At 48.4% G+C, this 20,207-nt stretch overlaps 1 protein-coding gene across 2 annotated transcripts in view; it reads right to left on the bottom strand.

Annotated features, from left to right (window-relative positions):
- Nucleotides 1–20,207, bottom strand: part of SFXN5 (sideroflexin 5) — a 133,500-nt gene that overhangs the window by 105,398 nt on the left and 7,895 nt on the right. For both annotated transcript variants that reach the window (XM_006151259.3, XM_006151260.3), the window contains exon 2: nt 13,472–13,540. In XM_006151259.3, coding sequence (XP_006151321.1) covers nt 13,472–13,540 — 69 coding nt within the window. The remainder of the gene's footprint in view (nt 1–13,471; nt 13,541–20,207) is intronic.

The raw sequence follows: 20,207 nt of genomic DNA, 5'->3' as shown, positions 1-20,207 counted from the left end.
GCATCAGGGATGCCCAATGTGAGAGAAGAAACCCAGAAAAGTCACCCTGTTCCCCTTCTGACAGAGGCTGGTGAGGAATGGAGTGTAGAGACCTTGGTCTGAACAAAGAATGCAGCACTAGGAAGACCCTGAGGGGAGGGGGGGGGGGAGAGAACCGGGGGGGGGGGGGGGGGGGGCTGACAGGGCAGGGAGTGTACAGCACCTCCTGCCGGCTTGCCACAGGAATAACCACCAACCCAGACACACCAGCCAGGCCACCGGGGCGCATGGGGCCTGTGTGTCAATTACCTGCGGCCAGCACTGGTGTTGCCCAGCCTTGGCTGGCAGAACCTTAGGCAATTAGAGGTCCAGGACAACTTCTCTGACTAAGGAATGGCATGAAGGTTGAAAAGTTCTGTCTCTCCCCATTCAAATGTATGGATGTCAATTCCTGGATTCTGAAGCGCTTCTTCCTAGAATCTGTTCATTTCCAAGGTGGAGACAGCTTTGTGCTTGTTTTGTTTTTGTTTTTGTTTTTCCCCCCAAATATACAAGCAATCTATGCTGCCGAAAGAAAACGTCAGAAAAATAAGAAGCACACACACACACACACACACACACACACTTTAAGTCACCTGTAAACGGACTGCAGAGGTCATCAGTGTAAAAGTGGAGATGACTTTCCTTCCAGACTTAATACATTGGTTTTCAACAAAGTTGCATCACGTTATTTATTTTAATTGGAGCTCACACAAATATACGTGCGTGACTTAGTGTTTGAACTGAGTCCAGTCAGATCCTTGCACACGCACACACACCCGTACCCCTACACCCTCAAAACTCCTAGAGATGCAGAAGCTCCCCGCTCCTTAAGCCTGCTTCCTCCCACCGTGTGGGCCTCTGCAGTCCCAGACAATGACTGCTCCACTTTCCAACGCTGAATGGTGAATGGCCCCGTGTTCTCATTATTTCTCCCACTCCAGGGATTCGCCTGAGTTCCTATAACAACCTGGCCCGTTTCCATCTCATTTGACACGGTCATCAAAGGGAGCCCTCCTGCCAAAGGAATAAGTTTCAGAGAGCCTTGATCTTGGCAAAGGCCTTAGAGGGAGAATAAATCCAAAGTTCCTGAAGACAGGTCTGAGGACCCACAAGCTAGACGGTGTTTGTCTGCCTCTGGGCACTGTAGGCTATTCTCAGGCCCTAATAAGGCTGAGGGGTGGGGGATTCTCCCTGGAGGACAGGCAGGACCCTAGACCACCTGTCTTGAGAGGTCTCTGAGGTCTGGCTGTTTTGGGAGCTGATGTCCCTACAGCAGGGAAAGGGGCCGTTTCACTGAGATTTGGACAACAGAGGAGGGTCTCCTTGCTTTGAATCTTCCTCTCAGGCCGCTGTATTAAGAGTCTTGGCAGAAGCACTGGGCACTTGAGGATGGGGAAAGCTGGAAGGTCAGGGCAGGGTGAACCTGGCAGGAAGTCTTTTCATCTAGGAATAAGCAGGCAGCAAATCCCTGAATGCAAAGGCTCTGAGGGGTCCTGGGCCAGGAGGATGGACAGCCCAAACTGCGGCTTCCCAAACTCCACCTCCGTCACCAGCCCGCCTGCCAGAGGGTTTCCTGAGAGTCTCTTCTTGACAGAGGCCTGGTCTCCAGAAGGTTCCTCTGGAACTGCATGTGCCTGAGAGCTCTGCTCCAGCAGCAGAGGATTTGAACAGGGGCAAGTCCTGGCGTCAGGCAGAAAGGAAAGGGCAGTCAAGGCTAGGAGCTTAGAAGGTGCCCAGAGAGGGCAGAAGGCCATGAAGTTGGGAAATGGGGGTGAAGGGACACCAGAAAGAAAGGGCTCGAAAAGGAAAGCTGGTCAGGAGTGAAGCGTGGGGAGACTGGGCCCCACTCACGTAGGACGTGAAGAATACTCCTCCGCATGTGTGTATCACAGAACCAGCTCCACCCTCCACCCTCTGAGAACACTGAGGCCGAGAGGGACGGGCACTTCCTTGCTCAAAGTCTTAAGGTACGTGGGTGTCACCTAGAAACCTCGAGCCTCCTCAACTCCTGTCCTGAGCCATTTTAGAGAGACACCAGCAAGGAAGAACTTCCTGTACTCACGGCAGAGAGTGCCTCCCAAAGAACTGCGGCACTGTCTGACTCCCAGCTCGGGCGGGACACCCCAGGGAAGGAAAGAAAAGGCCTTTCTCGCCCCCATTCAAAGCTGAGCCTAGCCAGACAGAAAAAATGGAGAGCGAGCCAGCTGGTGACAGTGGTTAGAATGGCTGGATCCCACATGGCCAACTGTGCCATCTGAGTCCTGGCTCCAGCAGCTTGAAAACACGCCGGTGCATGAGCGTGTGTGCCTAAGATCCTGAAAGGAGAATGGAAGAGATGGGACTATGGTGAGGCCATCCTCTCTGGGGAGTGATTTCTCACTCTCTCTTTCTCACTCTCCAGAAAGCACATTTTTTATAAATGAAGAGCGTGTTTAGAGGAAGTGGGTAGAATTCAAACATGGCATTTCAAGCAGAGTGGAGAGCCCAGAGCTCACAGAACTAAAGGAGAAAACGTGAAGAATCGGGTGGAGAGAATGAACTGGCAGCAGGGTGCATGACAGCGGGGACCAGCCAACTATGACGCAGCACATGTGTCCTTCAGTAGCTAATCGTCCTCCAGGGCCAGTCATGCAGGGCTGTACATTCTCCTCATGCTGGACCATGACTGGTGTGGCCTCTGAGCGCTGGGCCTTGGTAGCCAACACCAACGGTCCAAGCCCTCCCTGGTCTTCCCCTGGCTGTCCTTGTTCCCTTCTGGCTGGCCCAGAGCCCCAGGGAAGACCTGATGGTGCTGGGATGTACCCCCACTCTGGGCAGCCATGAGCCACCTGCTGAAAGGCCAGTCCTCCGCAGAGGTCAGGTAAGCTGTTGCCGTGCTGGCACCACAGCAGGTAGGCGTCCTTTGGGAAATAAATCTATTCGGCCATCCCAAGAACTTTAAAAACAAAAACAATCCCAGACTCAGGGCCAGCAAGCAGCACACATGGTGGTTAAGCCACTGGACTACCACGTGGCCAACAACAGTGAGATCTAGACCTGGCAGTTTAAAAATCACAACAAGCATGATTTTCCCTCCTCGGGGGGAGAATGAAAGAGAAGGGATCGTGGCTTCGCCATCTCCCCACCCTCCACCCAAGGGGTGATTTCTCACTTTCCCTCTCTCTGTCTCTCTCCTGCAAGCTAAACAAACAACAACAACAAAATCCCAGAATCCAGATTGGTTATCCTGTTCTTGGAAATGAAAAGTGAGATGCCCAAGACCACTGCTTTTTGCAGGAAAGCAAAACATAGAATGGGGCCAGAAGGTGGCATGGTGGTTAAGGTGTTGGACTCCCACGTGAACTACTCCAGTTCAAGTCCCAGAATCAAATAATAATAATAATAATAATAAATAATTAATTAATAAAATTATATAATTCTTTTTAAAAATAGGAAAGTGTTTGCCCAAAATCCCAAGAGGAGACTGGAAGAGAAGAGATTGCAGCATGGCCATCCCCTCCTGGGAGGCGATTTCTTACTTTCTGTCTCTCTGTCTCTGTCTCTGTCTCTCTCTCTCTGTCTCTCCAGCAAGCACATGTACACTATAGCAAAAAATCTCTTTAAAAAAACACAGAACAACCTGTTAGACCTAAAAGTCAAACAAGAGATGGTTATGTATACCACAAAACATGATTTTAAAAACTCATAAAGACTTCAACATGGATTTAAAAGCAAATAAACGCTGACTCTGTGGCCTGATGGTTAGGGTGGCCGTATCCCATATAGTTTGAGTTCCAGACCTGACAGGTTGAGAAACACATTAAAAAAACACAGAACAACCTGTTAGACCTAAAAGTCAAACAAGAGATGGTTATGTATACCACAAAACATGATTTTAAAAACTCATAAAGACTTCAACATGGATTTAAAAGCAAATAAACGCTGACTCTGTGGCCTGATGGTTAGGGTGGCCGTATCCCATATAGTTTGAGTTCCAGACCTGACAGGTTGAGAAACACACCAGCAGCATGCGCATGCATGCCCAAAATTCCGACCGGATAGAGAAACGGAGTTGAAGAGATTGTGGTAGGGAGCCAGCAGGTGGCATGGTGGTTAAGGCGCTGGACACTCCCACATGGCTCACCACGGTTTGAGTCCTGGACCTGGTGGCTTGCTTTCTCACGCTTCTTCTCTCTGTGTGTCTGTTTTTCTCTGGTCAAATAAAAATAAATGAGTGAATAAATAAAATTAAATGTAAAGAAAGAGACTGTGGTATGATGAGTTCCCATGGGTGTGCTTTCTCTTCTCCCTCTCTGTCTCTCTGATGGGCATACACACTCTCTTGAAAATAAATGACTAAAATAAAATAAAGCAAATAAAAACCGTATGTTTGGTGTGATAAGCATATTAAAAGTATACATAGATGAAGAAGAACTTTAAGTGCATAAGGTACTAATATTTGAGTAGTTTTTCAATCAAAAATTCCATTAAAGATTTTAAAATTAGAAAATCTGTAGTTGCCTAGGAATAATTTCTTTCTTTTCTTTTTTTTTTTTTTTTGAGAGGTTTTTGCTATAGGGCGCATGCACTCACCAGAAAGACAGAGAGAGACAGAGAGGTAGAAAGCAAGAAATCACCCCCCGGGGGGGGATGGCCACGCTGCAATCCCTTCTCCTCCATTCTCCTCTCAGGATCTTGGGCACGCACGCACATGCGCCCAGCGTGAGTTTAAGCTACCAGGTCTGGGACTAGAACCGTGGTTGACTACATGGGAGTTCAGCGACATAGCAATTACGCTAACTGCTGGTTCCGCCTAGGAATAATTTAAATGAACACCTCCATTCACTGCTATTTAAAGTATAAACTGATAAAAATCTTGGTACAGGTTGATACAATTTGCAGAGTAATTTGGCAAATTATATATCAACAGCCTTAAAAAGTGTTTCATCCAAAAATTCCACTTCCAGAAATTTATCCAAAGGAAATAAAGAGAAATACTGTGAGATTAATTCTGCTCTCAGGATTTTGGTCACCCATGCACATGCGCCTGGTGTGAGTTTCAAGTCATCGGGTCCAGGACTCAAACCATGGTCAGCCATGCAGGAGTCCAGTGCCTTAACCACTATGCCGCCTGCTTGTCCCACTACTGCAGTTATTAAATACATTTTGAAATAACATCTAAGACAAGGGAAAAAAATCTCATGATATGCTACATGAAAAAAGTATATCTCATGTAACATATATCTCATGTATACATACACATCATGCATGTTTCTATGTATACATACATATTATCTATACACACATATAGATATACTATATACATATATAACATATCTAATATACACATATCAATATTATGTAAAAATCACCCTATATGTTTAAATACACACACATAGATCCCAAAATGTTAATGGTGATTATTTCTAGTAGTCCCAGCTAAGCAGCCCTACCTGTATGCAGTTTTTCTTTTCATTTTTTTTTACGTTTGCTAGAAGGTGTGTGTACTCATGAGAAACAGAGAGAAAGTGAGAAATCAATGGGGATGGCTAAGCTACAATCCCTTCTCCTCCATTCTCATCTGGGAATCTGGGGCACACATGCACATGCACTTACAGTGTTTTTCAAGCCACCAGGTCTGGGACTTGAATGGCAAAGACAGCAATGTGGGATCCAGCCACCCTAACCACCACACCACTGGCTGGCTCCAGTTTTTTTTTTTTTTTTGACTTTTACCTATCCTCCAGTATTTAAGGAGGATACGCAACATCATATCAGGAGACATAATATCAGTTTTTCCCACTGCTAGTGATGCTAAGTTTGGTCACCTGGTTAAAAGGTATCCTACAAGCTCTTGATTGTACAGACACCTTTCCCTTTGTAATTGCTAAGTAATCTGCAGGATGATACTTTGAGAGCAAATGAAGACCCTATTTCTCAACATTTTCCTGTACAGAAAAAGTCTTTATTAACAATCCTGGAAGGAATCAGTTATTTCATTGAGAGTTACACAAGGTTATTTCGAAATCTTCAACATACATTTATGAGCTAACATTCTCCTGTGAAAAAGAGCCTCCCACCCCCACTTATTTAATATTACTATGGTGTCCCAGTCCATTGGCGATTCTATAACAGAATACCATAGATGACATAATTTGTAAAGAAAAGAAATTTTATTTCTCACAGTTCTGGAGGCTGGAAGTCCAAGATCAACACACCAGCATTTGGTACCTGGTGAGGGCTGCACTCTTTGGGGGCTGATGGAGGGTAAGCTGTGTCTTCAAGTGGTGGAAAGCAAAAAGCCAAATGCTAAGTGAAGCCTCATTTATAAGGGCCTCATCCCATTCACAAGGGAGGAGTTCTTGGGGTCTAACTACCACTAAAATGCCCTATCTCTTCATATCATCACACTGAACATTAAGTTTCAACACCTGGATTTTGGAGAACACAGTCCAAACACAGAACATGGACTCACACATTTTTTCAATGTATTGGAATTCATTGTTGTTCTTTGTAATGCTCAGATTGTCCCAGATGTGGCCAGTGGATTTCCCGTCCAGCTAGTTCCTGCATCTCCATCATTTTTTTGCCCATGTCCTTACATTCTGTAGAACTCTCACTGCCTCAGCCCTGGATCCCATCACCTCTCCAAGGAGTTCCTTTCTGTGGGAAGTACATTTAGGTCTGAGTGCTAGGGCCAGCAGAAGGCATAGCAGTTACATCACTGAATTTCCACATGACCGACTACAGTTTGAGTCCTGGACCCAGTGGCTTGAAACTGATGCTGGGTGCATGTGTGTGCATGACCAAGATCCCAGCAGGAGAAAGAGAAAAAGGGATTGCAGCATTGCATCCGCCCCCGCCCCCCAGGTGGTTTCGCACTTTCCCTCTCATTATCTGTCCCTCTCTGGTGAGCGCATGCACTCTAAGGCAAAAACCTCTAAAAAGAAAAAAAGAGGGACCAACAGTTAGCGTAATGGCTATGTCGCTGGACTCCCATATAGTTGACCACGGTTCAAGTCCCTGACCCGGTGGCTTGAACTCACGCCGGTCACATGTGCATGCGTGCCCAAGATCCCGAGAGGAGAATGGAGGAGAAGGGACTGCAGCGTGGCCATCCCCCCTGGGGGGTGATTTCTCGCTTTCTGTCTCTCTGTCTCTCTCTGTCTTTCTGGCGCGCGCACACTCCCTATAGCAAAAACCTCTACAAAAAAAAAAAAAGAGAAAGAAAGAAAAAAAATCTGAGTGCTAAGTATGTTCATTGCTGCAGAAGTGTCTTTATTTCTGGGCCCTTTCAGTGAACAGAACCTGGGAATTAGGAAATGTAGTGCAGGGGGGCCAGCAGGTGGCATGGTGGTTAAGGGCACTGGACTCACTCATGGCCAACGGTGGTTTGAGTCCCGGACCCCCGGACCTGTGGCTTGCTTTCTCACTTTCCCTCTCTTACTCTCGCTCTCTCTCTTGCTCTGTCCCTTTCTGGTCAAATTTAAATAAATAAATAAATAAATAAATTTAAATAAAATAATTCTTTTTAAAAAAATAAAATGTAATGTGCGCGTGCATGTGTGTATGTAAATCATGAGTTCCTATCGATACTTCCCACTCAGATATAACAGAGTGCTTCACATTTCCCCCTACTCCATATTTGTTTCTCCCACAGTGAGAATCCTGGTTCTCAACATTAGAATAATTATTGACTTCATCCTACAATACACCCAGAATAGCCTTGAATTACTACACCAGTATTAGTATCGAGTTGGTACTATTAATACTACTTATTTTGTGCCCTTCAGAATGATCATCTGTCAACCATTCATTCCCTTAAGTAATTATTAAGTTCAGAACAGCACATTCCTCCAACTTCAGTCCACGGCTAGGAGTAACGCAGATGTCATGTGGTACAACTTTGCCCTTAGAGACCTAGGCCATGGCCTACATGGAGCACCAACGCTTCCCTCCTTAGGCTTCTGCAAGCTCCTGGAGGTCTCCTTCCTCGAGCCCGATGCTGGGCACCCTGGACAGGGAACTCACAGCCCTTCACCATCTTCCCAGACTCTGCTGACCAAGTTCTAGGAATGGTGGTGGAGGGGTTAACAGTGCAAATTTACAACAACTTTTACAAGCACAATAGGCACCATCAATCTCAAAAACCCCAGTTAGGGGATGGACAGTGGCTCAGTGGCAAAATGTGACATTCTGTGAGGCTGACCCACACGGGCAGGTTCTGGGTTCACATCCAGAGACCTCCCTGAGCACACTGGGTACATGTGTGCCCATGATCTGGGGCTGACTGGGGCAGGGGGTGGATCATGGTATCAAGGCTCTATTGAGGGTGCTGTCCCCTTTCTCTCTTGCTCACTTAAATAAAAATAAATAAACTTTCAAAAAAAAAAAGATGCTTATTAACCCAAGTAAATCTATGAAGAAGGAGGAGGAGGAAGAGAGAAGGAAGAAGCCCCCAGCCACATCCCCACTGTGGCAATTTTTTTTTTAAGGGTCTGTCATCAGATTCTGGTTTTTTGCCCTCCTTCTCACTGTTTTTTCTTCCTTTTTTGGTCTTCTTTCCTTTTAGGATTAGAAAGTACAATTCTTTTCCCTCTGTCAAACAAAGCAACCTCCTCCTCCTCTGAAGCCTTGTTCAAGGCATTCTTAGAACAAAGACAGCCCTCTTCCTAGGAGGAATTATAGTGAATAACATTCCCTCTGCCTCATTAGACATACAAGGGTTGGAATCTTTTTAAAGCTTGGTCAGTTATAAATTGCAAAAAAAGTAGCTCCAAAACTCTCAGGATGAGCCTGCCCACTGACTCAGCTAACGCCCCCCAGAACTGGGTTGCCAGATGGCTTGAGCACCCAGGACCTTTCCACCTTGGAACGTCCAGCTTCCAGAGCCACTTCCTCATGCCCTCCACTACCTCCCGCCCTCACGAATGGGCCCATCCGGATGGCCTCCAACTGGGTGGCCACTGCCCCACACTCCCTCCAAGGACACCAGCCAAGGGCCCTGCGAGAGAAACAGTGTTTCGGAGACACAAGCCACGGTCTGTGGGCTGAGCCCAGCAGCAGGGGAGAGCCTGGCTCTCCGTACTTCACGGTTCATGAGAGGGCTCAGGTGAGAAGCTGTCCTCCTCATGGTGTCAGTAGGGGTGTCTCTGCTAACCAGCCTGCTAGGGCCAGAGCCCATGAGGGTTACAGCCACTGCCTTGCTGGCCTGGGGGCTCCACTCAGGTCCCATAAGAGTTTTTAGGGCCTAGAAGATCTATGGTCAGGAACTGCCCAGATACTTTCCAGCAAGTAGTCCTAGAAATCAGCCCCATCTGAGCCGCAACAGGGAGAGGATGTGTAGATCTTTCTGGAAACCTATCAGAATCTCTGACTAGGGGAAGGGGGATGTGAAATTTGAAAAATATTCTAAAACTGGTTGCCTCGGTTCTTTTCTAGTCGGTAAATATTTAAGTTGTTTTGACATTTCAATTAGTAGTTTTTTTTAAAGTTAAGAGCTTTGGCTTTGTTTTACTGATAGGAGAACACTGGCCAAAAAGTGGTTTAACGATGTCCAAGAATGTTGGGGTCTCTCAAAATGTAGGAGTTGAATAGGAGAAGTGTGGAACAGGGAGCTAGGAGGGTGGCACAGTGGTAAAACATGACGTTCTGCCAGGCTGACCTACATGAGAAGGCCCTTCGTGGGCTTACATCAGAGACCTCCCTGAGTACACTGGGCATGGGTGTGGCTGGCTGGGGTTGGATCACAGTACAAAGACCCTATGGGGTGTTGACTCTGTCTTCTCTGCCTCAGTCACTCACTGTAGAAATAAATAAAAGTTAAAAAAAAAGAAAGGATGATGTAGTACAGGGAGAGAGCAGAAAAATGAAATGGTCTAAGAATGGGAAGAGGGTGGTCTGGAAGAGAAGAGGGTCTGGCCCCCTGGCACACGTCATCATAGCTGTTCCTCTATCCCAAAGCCCCTGCCAGTTGGTGGTAATCACTGGGCCACTGAAATATCTCTTTACCTCCTATGTCTCCCACCACTAATTTTTTTTTAATTTATTAGTATTGGGGCCAGCAGGTGGTGTGGTGGTTAAAGCGCTGGACTCCCACATGGCCAACCACAGTTCAAGTCCCAGATCTGGCGGCTTGCTTTCTCACTCTCCCTTTCTCTCTGTCTTTCTCTGGTCAAAACTGAAGAATAATGACAATAAATAACATTTAAAAATAAATCTTTTTAAAAAATGTATTATTATTTAATTTGCTATAGGGCACATGTGCTCATTAGAGAAAGACAGAGACAGAGAGAGAGAAAGGGACAAGTCACCAGGTCTGGGACTCTGCCATGGTCAGCCATGTGTCTTAACTACCACGCCACCCGCTGGCTCCCACCTTTTCTCAGTGCACCCCAAAGTCCACCATTAGCACTTCTCTCCTTGGTGCTAGCACTGGTTTCTGCTGATTCCTCCATCAAGCAGTTAGCATTTCAGTTGGAATATTAGGACTGTGTTTGTATCTAGTACTGCACAGTTCTGGAACTTTCCAGAATGATGCTACCTAGGCCAGGTCAGTAGTTTCTCTAGTTTGGTGCTCTTCCCAATTTCTAAGCAATTGCACTGCTTGGTCCTTAGGATAATTCAGGCAGCCCAGAAGTGCAACACCCTTGTTCTCAAGAGGTGGTAGCCCAGAGGGGCAGAGAAGGCCAGGTGGGAAAACACCTAAGCCCTTGGTCTTTACTGAGATGCCTCAGGAAACCACCTCTCAGGGTAATTTCCACACTCCACATTACTGGGCTGTTCCTCCAGCACACTGGGGATGGTCCTTCCTCCCATCCTGGCTCTTCTCTCTTAGAGGCAGTCAACCCGGGGCTGCAGTAAAGCCACTGCTCAGCACAGAGAGGATGTTCAGTGAAGTGCTGCCCACTCAGGAAACTCACTCAGAGGCTCAGGGACTCGCTTCAGGGAGCCCAGGGCTGGAGCTCAAGCCTTCCGCAGGCTGGGCCATCTTGGGCAAGTTCCATAAATGCAAGTTACCTGAACAGGAATGCAAACTGGATGGGAATAAGGGTCTGGAGATACGGATGCCTGGATTCATTCTTTGGCTCCACCACTCACAAGTACTATATGCATTAAACTTAACTTCAGTGTTCTCTCATCTGGAAAATGGAACTTATAATAGCATCCACCTGCCGGGGCTGCTGAGAGTTAATCTGACGAGCAAATGCGTGTAAATTGCCTTGTTCATAGCAAGTGTTTAATGTTTGCTACTTTCTGTGTATATGCATTCCTACATGTATTTGGAGATATAAAAACCCATAAAGACACATTTCTTGGGCCAGCAGATGGTGTGGAGTTTAAGGTGGTTGGATCCCATGTGGGTGGCTATGCAGTTTGAGTCCTGGACCCTGCGGTTTAAAAATCATGCTCGGGGCATGTCTGTGTGTGCCCAAAATACCAGCAGGAGACTGGAGAAGGAACTGTGGTGTGGCCATCTTCCTGGAGGGTGATTTCTCACTTTCTCTCTCTCTCTGTCTCTTTCTGGCAAACACATGTGCCCTATAACAAAAAAAAAAAAAAAATTTTATAAAACAGGACTTTTCAGGATGGCTAAAATAAAATTTGTTTCAAAACTTTGAAAATAATGGGGTGGGAAGAGTATAGAGAAGGAGAGCAAGAGAATAAATAGAGAGGCAGGACATTAGTGGGACACGGAAATGGTTTATTACCTGCTGATGATAACACGTACAGTATTCTCCACTGGACCGGTCTGAGAAGTATTTCATGCTGGGCAAATTCTTTTTACAAGCAAAATGATACATAGTGATTGAATGTTTAAAATAATAAGAATAATCAGGGGGAAAATGATGAAAAGCTATTTGATGATGATGTGGATAGTAATGTCTTTGTCTTGACTGATATGCAAGGTATTCCTTCTAGAAAAAGAAATGTAATACACTGTAAAGCTCTATGTGAGTCAATGTATTATAAACAAGATTACAATAATAGTAAAAAAAAAAAAGTAAATAAAAAACTAAAAATACAAGTGTTGGTGAAGAAGTAGATCACCTAGAACTTTCGTACATTGCTGATGGGACTGTAAGATGGACAGCCGCTCAGAACAATGGTTCGGCAGTATCTGACAGAGTTAAATACATATATGTCACACTGTCGCATCAGCCTGCAATGCCATTCCTAGTTATTTGCTCCGGAGCAATGAAGATGCACGTCCACACAGAGAATGCTCACAGCAGTTTTATTCATTATAGCCCCAAACTGGAAAGAACCTAGGTGTTCATGAACAACATTCAGATGGATAAACACATTCCAGAACCTTCTTTCAATGGAACACTACTCAGCAATAAGACAAGATGAGCTCCAGATGCAGGCAACTACTGAGACAAATCTCAAGAGCACTGCGTGAAGGGAAAGGAGGCAGACACGCAAGGCTGTGTACTGGGGGTGCATCTATATGACATTCTGGAAACAGCAAAGCGATAGAAACCAAAAGCAGGTGAGGGACCAGCAGTTAGTGTAATGGCTATGTCGCTGGACTCCCATGTAGTCGATTGCGGTTCGAGTCCCAGACCCAGTGGCTTAAACTCACACCGGGCACGTATGCGTGCGTGCCCAAGATCCCGAGAGGAGAATGGAGGAGAAGGGATGGTAGTGTGGCCATCCCCCCCCCCAGAGGGGCGGTGGTTTCTCTCTTTCTGTCTCTCTGTCTCTGTCTGTCTCTCTGTCTCTGTCTATCTCTCTGTCTCTGTGGTAGTATGGCCATCCCCCCCCCAGGGGGGCGGTGGTTTCTCTCTCTCTGTCTCTCTGTCTCTGTCTGTCTCTCTGTCTCTGTCTGTCTCTCTGGCGAGCGCATGCACCCTATAACAAAAACCTCTCCCAAAAAAAGAAAAGAAAAGAAACCAAAAGCAGGTGAGGGGTTGCCAGGTGCTGGGGACAGGGCAGGAATAAATGAGAAACAGGCATGAGGAAACACGCTAGGGTGATGGGAGTGTGTCCCATCCTGGTTGTGGTGGTGGACACAGGGCTGAAGATGTCTGTCGGAACTCAGAACCATGCACGTCAGAAGGCTGGCAGTAAAAGCCACAAGTAGTCCTCGCCTATGAGAGAAGGGCACTGGGTAGGGAAGGTGATTACTGGATACTTTTTTGTTCTACTTGAGCACATCTGTACTGTTTGAACTTTCGTAATGAGCATGTAATTTATGGCAATAATTTCATTGAAGCTTAAAAAAATAATAGTATCTACCTTGAAGACTGTGAGATCCAAATGCAATAATGGGAAAAAGCTCACAGCAATTTATGAACTCTCTCAAGATACAGAGACAGAGATATAGAGACAGATATCTCTATACCTTCCTCCCACCACCGCTATCCTTTTCACTCTCTCCTCAGCCCTTCAGATGGCCTGCACATTCTCAGGTGACAATGTACAAAAGCCAAAGGGCCTCCCCTAAGTGACGACCATGTCTTACCTCAGTGACAAACAGTGTGCGGGGATCGATGATGTCCAGGAAGTGTCTGAAACGGCCGTAGAAGGATGTCTGCAGAAGGGGTGAGAGAGAAGGGGGGATCAGCTGCTGCCCACCATCTCCAGACACAGTCCACCCTTGTGGTCAGGGCCCCGGTCCTCAGAACTCCTCATGGAGAGGTGAATGCCAGTGAGGCCTCCCTGCTCAGGGACCTGACAGCAGCTCTCCTGGGTTGAGGGTTTCCTAAAGTTGGTGCAGAGAGCCCTTGAGAGACTCAGTGACTGCTCACCCTCTCTTCCAGGTGCCTCCCACTCTTCTCTCTGCTCCCAATGCCCCTGGGAAGCTCCTGAGCATCACCAGGCAGGCAGGCTGGAGGTAAGGTCTGGTCCCCACCTCTCCATTTTGCTTAGGGTCTCTTGAGTGAGGGAGGGTCTTGCCTGCCCCTCACAGGGTCCCTCTCCAAGATCCAGCTCTGCTGCCAGGGAAGAAGTTCTCCACAGGCCAAGTTCAAATATGGCAGCGCCAGGCTTCCAGCCCTCAGGCCCTCTTTCACCCAGCCTTGGAGCTGCCCAGAGTCATGGGATGAGGGGCCAGCTACCCCAGCCTTGCCCAGGGCAGGGGCCTGGGAGAAGGAAGGCTTTGTGCTAAGCAGGCCATGGGCACAATGAAAGGAAACCAGGCAACACTGCTGCTGGGCCTGCTGCCCTGGGGACAGAGCCAGCTGGGCAAAGCTGAGCTCGAGGGGAGGAGAGAGGGTGCCAAGCTCTGGGATGAAGGGGATGGCTGCGGGCGCTGGGGGCTCATGCCTCATTTCACTCCAGGCTCTGCCCCAAATTCCTCCCTGGAGCCCCACAGCTCTACAAGAACCATCCTCTGCACAGTGGAGGAAATAGGAGCCTCCACCTCCCCTCCCCTTGCTTCCTCGGACACTAGGCCCTATAGGGAGTTTCTGCTCCTTTCCCTTCCCAATAAAGACCCGGCAATGGCCTCAGGTCACCTCCAAGCCCCTTCACACACGAGGCCCCATCCCACTGTCCTTTCTCTGCCCACCAAGGCACACCCTGTCTGGAGCAGTCTTGCCCCGCCCCACTCCGGTACTGCTTTTCACAGAACAGACCAAGCCCAGCACCATTCCCGACTAAGAGCTGCTTCTCTCACCCCTTAGAACTCAAATGGCCCAAGCCACTTTCCCACTTAAGATGTGCAAGCACACTCACACTGCTGTCCTGACGATAGTTCGCCTCTAAGAACTAGCCTAAGAGTAATCAGAGACGTCCAGTGATGTGGGCAGTTACGTGCCAGGGCTGTTCACTGCTGCATTATCTACCAAGGTGGATGGTTCAATAAATAAGGTCATTCATATGATCAAATGTTATGTGGACTTTAAAATCAGGTTTTCAGGGCTGGACGGTGGTGCGGCAGGAGAACGCCGTGTTCTGCAAGGCAGACCCACAAAGGTGACCCATTTGCACTCAGAGACCTTCCTGTGTATATCAGGCACTCGCGTGCCCGTGATGGGGGCTGGCTAACGCAGTAGAGGGGCACACGCCAAGACCCGTGAAAAGTGCTGTGGCACTGGCTCTGTTTCTCTCTCTAGCTCTTACTCATGAAATAAACTTAAAGCAAATAATAAACAGATGGGGTCAGCAAGTGGCATAGTGGCTACGTAGCTGGACTCCCACATGGCTGACTGCAGTTCGAGTCCTGAACCTAGTGGCTTGAAAACCATGCTGGGAACGTGTGCGTGCATGCCCAAGATCCCAGGAGGAGAGTGGAGGAGAAGAGACTGCACTGTGGAAATACCCCCCACAGGGGTGATTTCTCACTTTTCCTCTCACCGTCTCTGTCTCTCTCTCTCTCTGGTGAGCACAGGCACGCTATGGCAAAAATCTCTATAAATAAATAAATAAGCAGACAAACAAAAGTATACAAAATCAGGCTTGGGGACATTTTAAAATAAATTTTACTGTGGCTATACATTTAAGGTATACGGCATAAAGTCCTAAGATGCAATATAAAGTAAAATGATTACTAGAGAACAAACATATCCATCAGCTCAGACAACATTCATGACTGGAAAAATAAAACGTATATAAGCAGTGTGACTCCAAATTAATAGACAAGAAGAACAACAAAGCCAGATGGGTGGGCTCCATAGCCTGGGGGTTAAGGCAGCAAGATCCTACATGATGAACCATGCGGTTTGAGTCCCAGACCTGGTGGCTTAAGAAACATGCCAGGCACTTGTGCATGTGTGCCCAAAACCCCAAAGGGAGGGAGTGATGGAGAAGAAGGGATTATGGCACGACCTTTCCTCAATGGGGTGCTTTCTCCTCTGTCTTTCTCAGGCAAGTGCATGCAGTCTCTAGGGAAAAAAAAAAAAAAGCCCTGTGGGCAATAAATGGAGAGCAAAAAGACCAACCAATGTCCGGGTCTTAGCCCACTCACAGGAACCACAGGTCCCTTAGGGACTGGCTGATTCCAGGCGTGGGGCAGGAAGGTACAGGATGAAACTGGTACATTTTGTCGTGCCAGGAAGTAGTGACATGCCCCGCCCCCAGGATGATGGGCACATGTAAAGAGGGCCAATGAGGGGCAGATGGGATGGTGTGCCTTCGCAGGGAGCATCCTGAGACAACCCAGCATCACACGTGCTCCCGAGGGACTGAGTCCAGCCATGAGGAAACAGACAGACCACGCTGAGGAACGTCCATAAAGTAACCTCCGTGCTCATTGGCCATGCCAACGACATGAAGGATGAAGAGACGGAGGGACTGTTTCCCATTGAAGGAATCTAGGGGCCAGCCAGGAGTGAGGCAGTAACACAACTCTGCAATGCAGACCCACACAGGCAGGTCCTGGGTCTGCACCCTCAGGCCTTCCAGTCCACGCCAGGCACACTAAGTGCCCAGGACCTAGGCTGGCTGTGTCTGGGAAAGATCTATGTGCCTTCCTGTCTCTCTCTATCTCTCTGGCGAGCACATGTGCCCTATAGCAAAACCTACCAAAACATTGCTCTTAAAATAAAATAAAAAAAATCAGTATGAACAATGTATTAAAGTTCATTTATCTCATGAGAGAGAGAAGACACAAACACTCTCAACAGGGTCTCACGCCATGATCCTCCCCCAAGCCTTGGCCAGCCAGCCAGGATCACGGAACATGTGCACACGCCTGGTGTGCACAGGTCACCCTGGAAGCAAACCCTGGTTTTTATATGGTGCGGAGCACTTACCACCATGGTAATATCAGGGCTGGGCCCAAAGTAACATACACAGTATTGGGAACCAGCAGTTAGCGTAATGGCTATGTCGCTGGACTCCCACGTAGTTGACCGCGGTTCGCGTCCCGGACCTGGTGGCTTAAAACTCACGCCGGGTGCGTGTGCATGCGTGCCCAAGATCCCGAGAGGAGAATGGAGGAGAAGGGATTGCAGCGTGGCTATCCCCCCTGGGGGGTGATTTCTCGCTTTCTGTCTCTCTGTCTCTCTCTGTCTGTCTGGCGAGCGCACGTGCCCTATAGCGAAAACCTCTCAAAAAAAAATTTTACTGTGGCTATACATTTAAGGTATACGGCATAAAGTCCTAAGATGCAATATAAAGTAAAATGATTACTAGAGAACAAACATATCCATCAGCTCAGACAACATTCATGACTGGAAAAATAAAACGTATATAAGCAGTGTGACTCCAAATTAATAGACAAGAAGAACAACAAAGCCAGATGGGTGGGCTCCATAGCCTGGGGGTTAAGGCAGCAAGATCCTACATGATGAACCATGCGGTTTGAGTCCCAGACCTGGTGGCTTAAGAAACATGCCAGGCACTTGTGCATGTGTGCCCAAAACCCCAAAGGGAGGGAGTGATGGAGAAGAAGGGATTATGGCACGACCTTTCCTCAATGGGGTGCTTTCTCCTCTGTCTTTCTCAGGCAAGTGCATGCAGTCTCTAGGGAAAAAAAAAAAAAAGCCCTGTGGGCAATAAATGGAGAGCAAAAAGACCAACCAATGTCCGGGTCTTAGCCCACTCACAGGAACCACAGGTCCCTTAGGGACTGGCTGATTCCAGGCGTGGGGCAGGAAGGTACAGGATGAAACTGGTACATTTTGTCGTGCCAGGAAGTAGTGACATGCCCCGCCCCCAGGATGATGGGCACATGTAAAGAGGGCCAATGAGGGGCAGATGGGATGGTGTGCCTTCGCAGGGAGCATCCTGAGACAACCCAGCATCACACGTGCTCCCGAGGGACTGAGTCCAGCCATGAGGAAACAGACAGACCACGCTGAGGAACGTCCATAAAGTAACCTCCGTGCTCATTGGCCATGCCAACGACATGAAGGATGAAGAGACGGAGGGACTGTTTCCCATTGAAGGAATCTAGGGGCCAGCCAGGAGTGAGGCAGTAACACAACTCTGCAATGCAGACCCACACAGGCAGGTCCTGGGTCTGCACCCTCAGGCCTTCCAGTCCACGCCAGGCACACTAAGTGCCCAGGACCTAGGCTGGCTGTGTCTGGGGGTGGACGTCGTAGAAAGATCTATTGGGGGTGCCTTCCTGTCTCTCTCTATCTCTCTGGCGAGCACATGTGCCCTATAGCAAAACCTACCAAAACATTGCTCTTAAAATGAAAAAAAAAAATCAGTATGAACAATGTATTAAAGTTCATTTATCTCATGAGAGAGAGAAGACACAAACACTCTCAACAGGGTCTCACGCCATGATCCTCCCCCAAGCCTTGGCCAGCCAGCCAGGATCACGGAACATGTGCACACGCCTGGTGTGCACAGGTCACCCTGGAAGCAAACCCTGGTTTTTATATGGTGCGGAGCACTTACCACCATGGTAATATCAGGGCTGGGCCCAAAGTAACATACACAGTATTGGGAACCAGCAGTTAGCGTAATGGCTATGGCGCTGGACTCCCACGTAGTTGACCGCGGTTCGCGTCCCGGACCTGGTGGCTTAAAACTCACGCCGGGTGCGTGTGCATGCGTGCCCAAGATCCCGAGAGGAGAATGGAGGAGAAGGGATTGCAGCGTGGCTATCCCCCCTGGGGGGTGATTTCTCGCTTTCTGTCTCTCTGTCTCTCTCTGTCTGTCTGGCGAGCGCACGTGCCCTATAGCGAAAACCTCTCAAAAAAAAAAAAAAAAAACACAGTATTTTAAATATACATACATTGAATACATTCAAATGTTAACAAAAGTTGCCTCTGTGTACATGGATTATGTGTGTGTGTGTGTGTGCGTGTGTGTGAATTAAAATATGCGCGAATGTTTTCCTATTCTGTATATGTTCTAGACAGGCTCTCACGATGCTGTGATCTTCCTGCTTCAGCTTCCTGAGTAGCTGGTCCACAGGCGAGGCCACCACACGTAGCCGGGTAAGCTGGGAGTCAGACCTGGGCCTCCCCTGTTCCCGCAGCCTGCCGCACAGCAGCATCGAGCTCATGCTACCAGGGTTAGGCCAAACTCACACTGTCATGACTAAATGTGAGGGCGCTCGCGAAGGAAAGGGCTGCTGGAAGTTTCCCCCTCGGCCTCGGCTCCTGGTCTCCCACACAGCGAGAAGGGGCATCACATACACTCCTGCACTGGGGATCAATGAGCAGCCGATGGCCTGGAGGCTTCCTGGAAGAGGTGGAACCCAGACCAGGGTTCAAAGGGAGGATGCGACAGAAAAGGATCAGAAAAGGATAAGGGTGCGGCAGTTAAGAGCCCAAGGTGTGAGGAGGGCCACAGGCACAGAGGCGAGAACCTGGAAGAACCTCTGGATTCTGGACAACCTCCGGCCTCCGACTTGCCCCACGGTTTGGCACGCTCTTGATCCTGCCCCGTCCCGGTCAAATCTCTGGCATCACCTTTGACCATAACGACTACAGGAGAGTGCCCAGGGAAGCATTTTGCTCCAAAGACATTTACAGACTCCTATGGAACTAGGCTCAGGGAACAGCCCAGTGAATGAGCCCTCAGGGAGCTCAGAGCCCCGTCAAGAGAGACAACCACAACTAATAAGAAGTCAGGAAACAAAGAACTGAGTACACTGTGACCGGCGCAAACGAGATCACGGAGCACGTGGCACACGCACTCTTCCTAGTTTTCCCGGAGGGAGTCAAGGAGGCACGCCAGAGGCGCTGGGGCTGGGAGCTGGGTGCGTGTGCAAGCAGGGGAGGATAGAAACAAGAGTGCCAAGGCATGAAGCCAGGCTCAGGAGGTGCACCACACGCCCGCAGCCTCTCCCTTCGATCACTATCCAGCCTAAGCTCTCGAGGACCTGCGTGCCCACAGGGCTAGGTCCTACCAGGGAGCCAGCCTCCTGACAGTGGGGGACTGAGGAAGATCACATGGTCCTGGATCACGTCTAGACTCCTCGTTACACACCAGTGCTATTAACCAGGAGAAAGAAAGGGAGAAGACTTAGTGGGGAAGGCTATAAAAATTCTGTACTGGGACCAGCAGTTGGCGTAATGGCTATGTTGCTGGACTCCCATGTAGTCGATGGTGGTTCGAGTCCCGGACCTGATGGCTTAAACTCATGCTGGGCACGTGTGTATGTGTGCGTGTCTAGGATCCCAAGAGGAGAATGGAGGAGAAGGCATTGTAGCATGGCCATCCCCCCTGGGGAGGGGGGGTGATTTCTCACTTTCTATCTCTCTGTCTCGCTCTCTGTCTTTCTGGGGAGCGCACACGCCCTATAGCAAGAACCTCTCCACAAAAAAAAAAAAAAAAACAAACAAAAATAC

Source organism: Tupaia chinensis, unplaced genomic scaffold (assembly GCF_000334495.1).
Source record: "Tupaia chinensis unplaced genomic scaffold, TupChi_1.0 Scaffold000316_1, whole genome shotgun sequence".
Lineage (NCBI taxonomy): Eukaryota > Metazoa > Chordata > Mammalia > Scandentia > Tupaiidae > Tupaia > Tupaia belangeri.
Note: the sequence above shows the minus strand (reverse complement) of the source record. Positions and strands in the feature narration are given on the sequence as shown.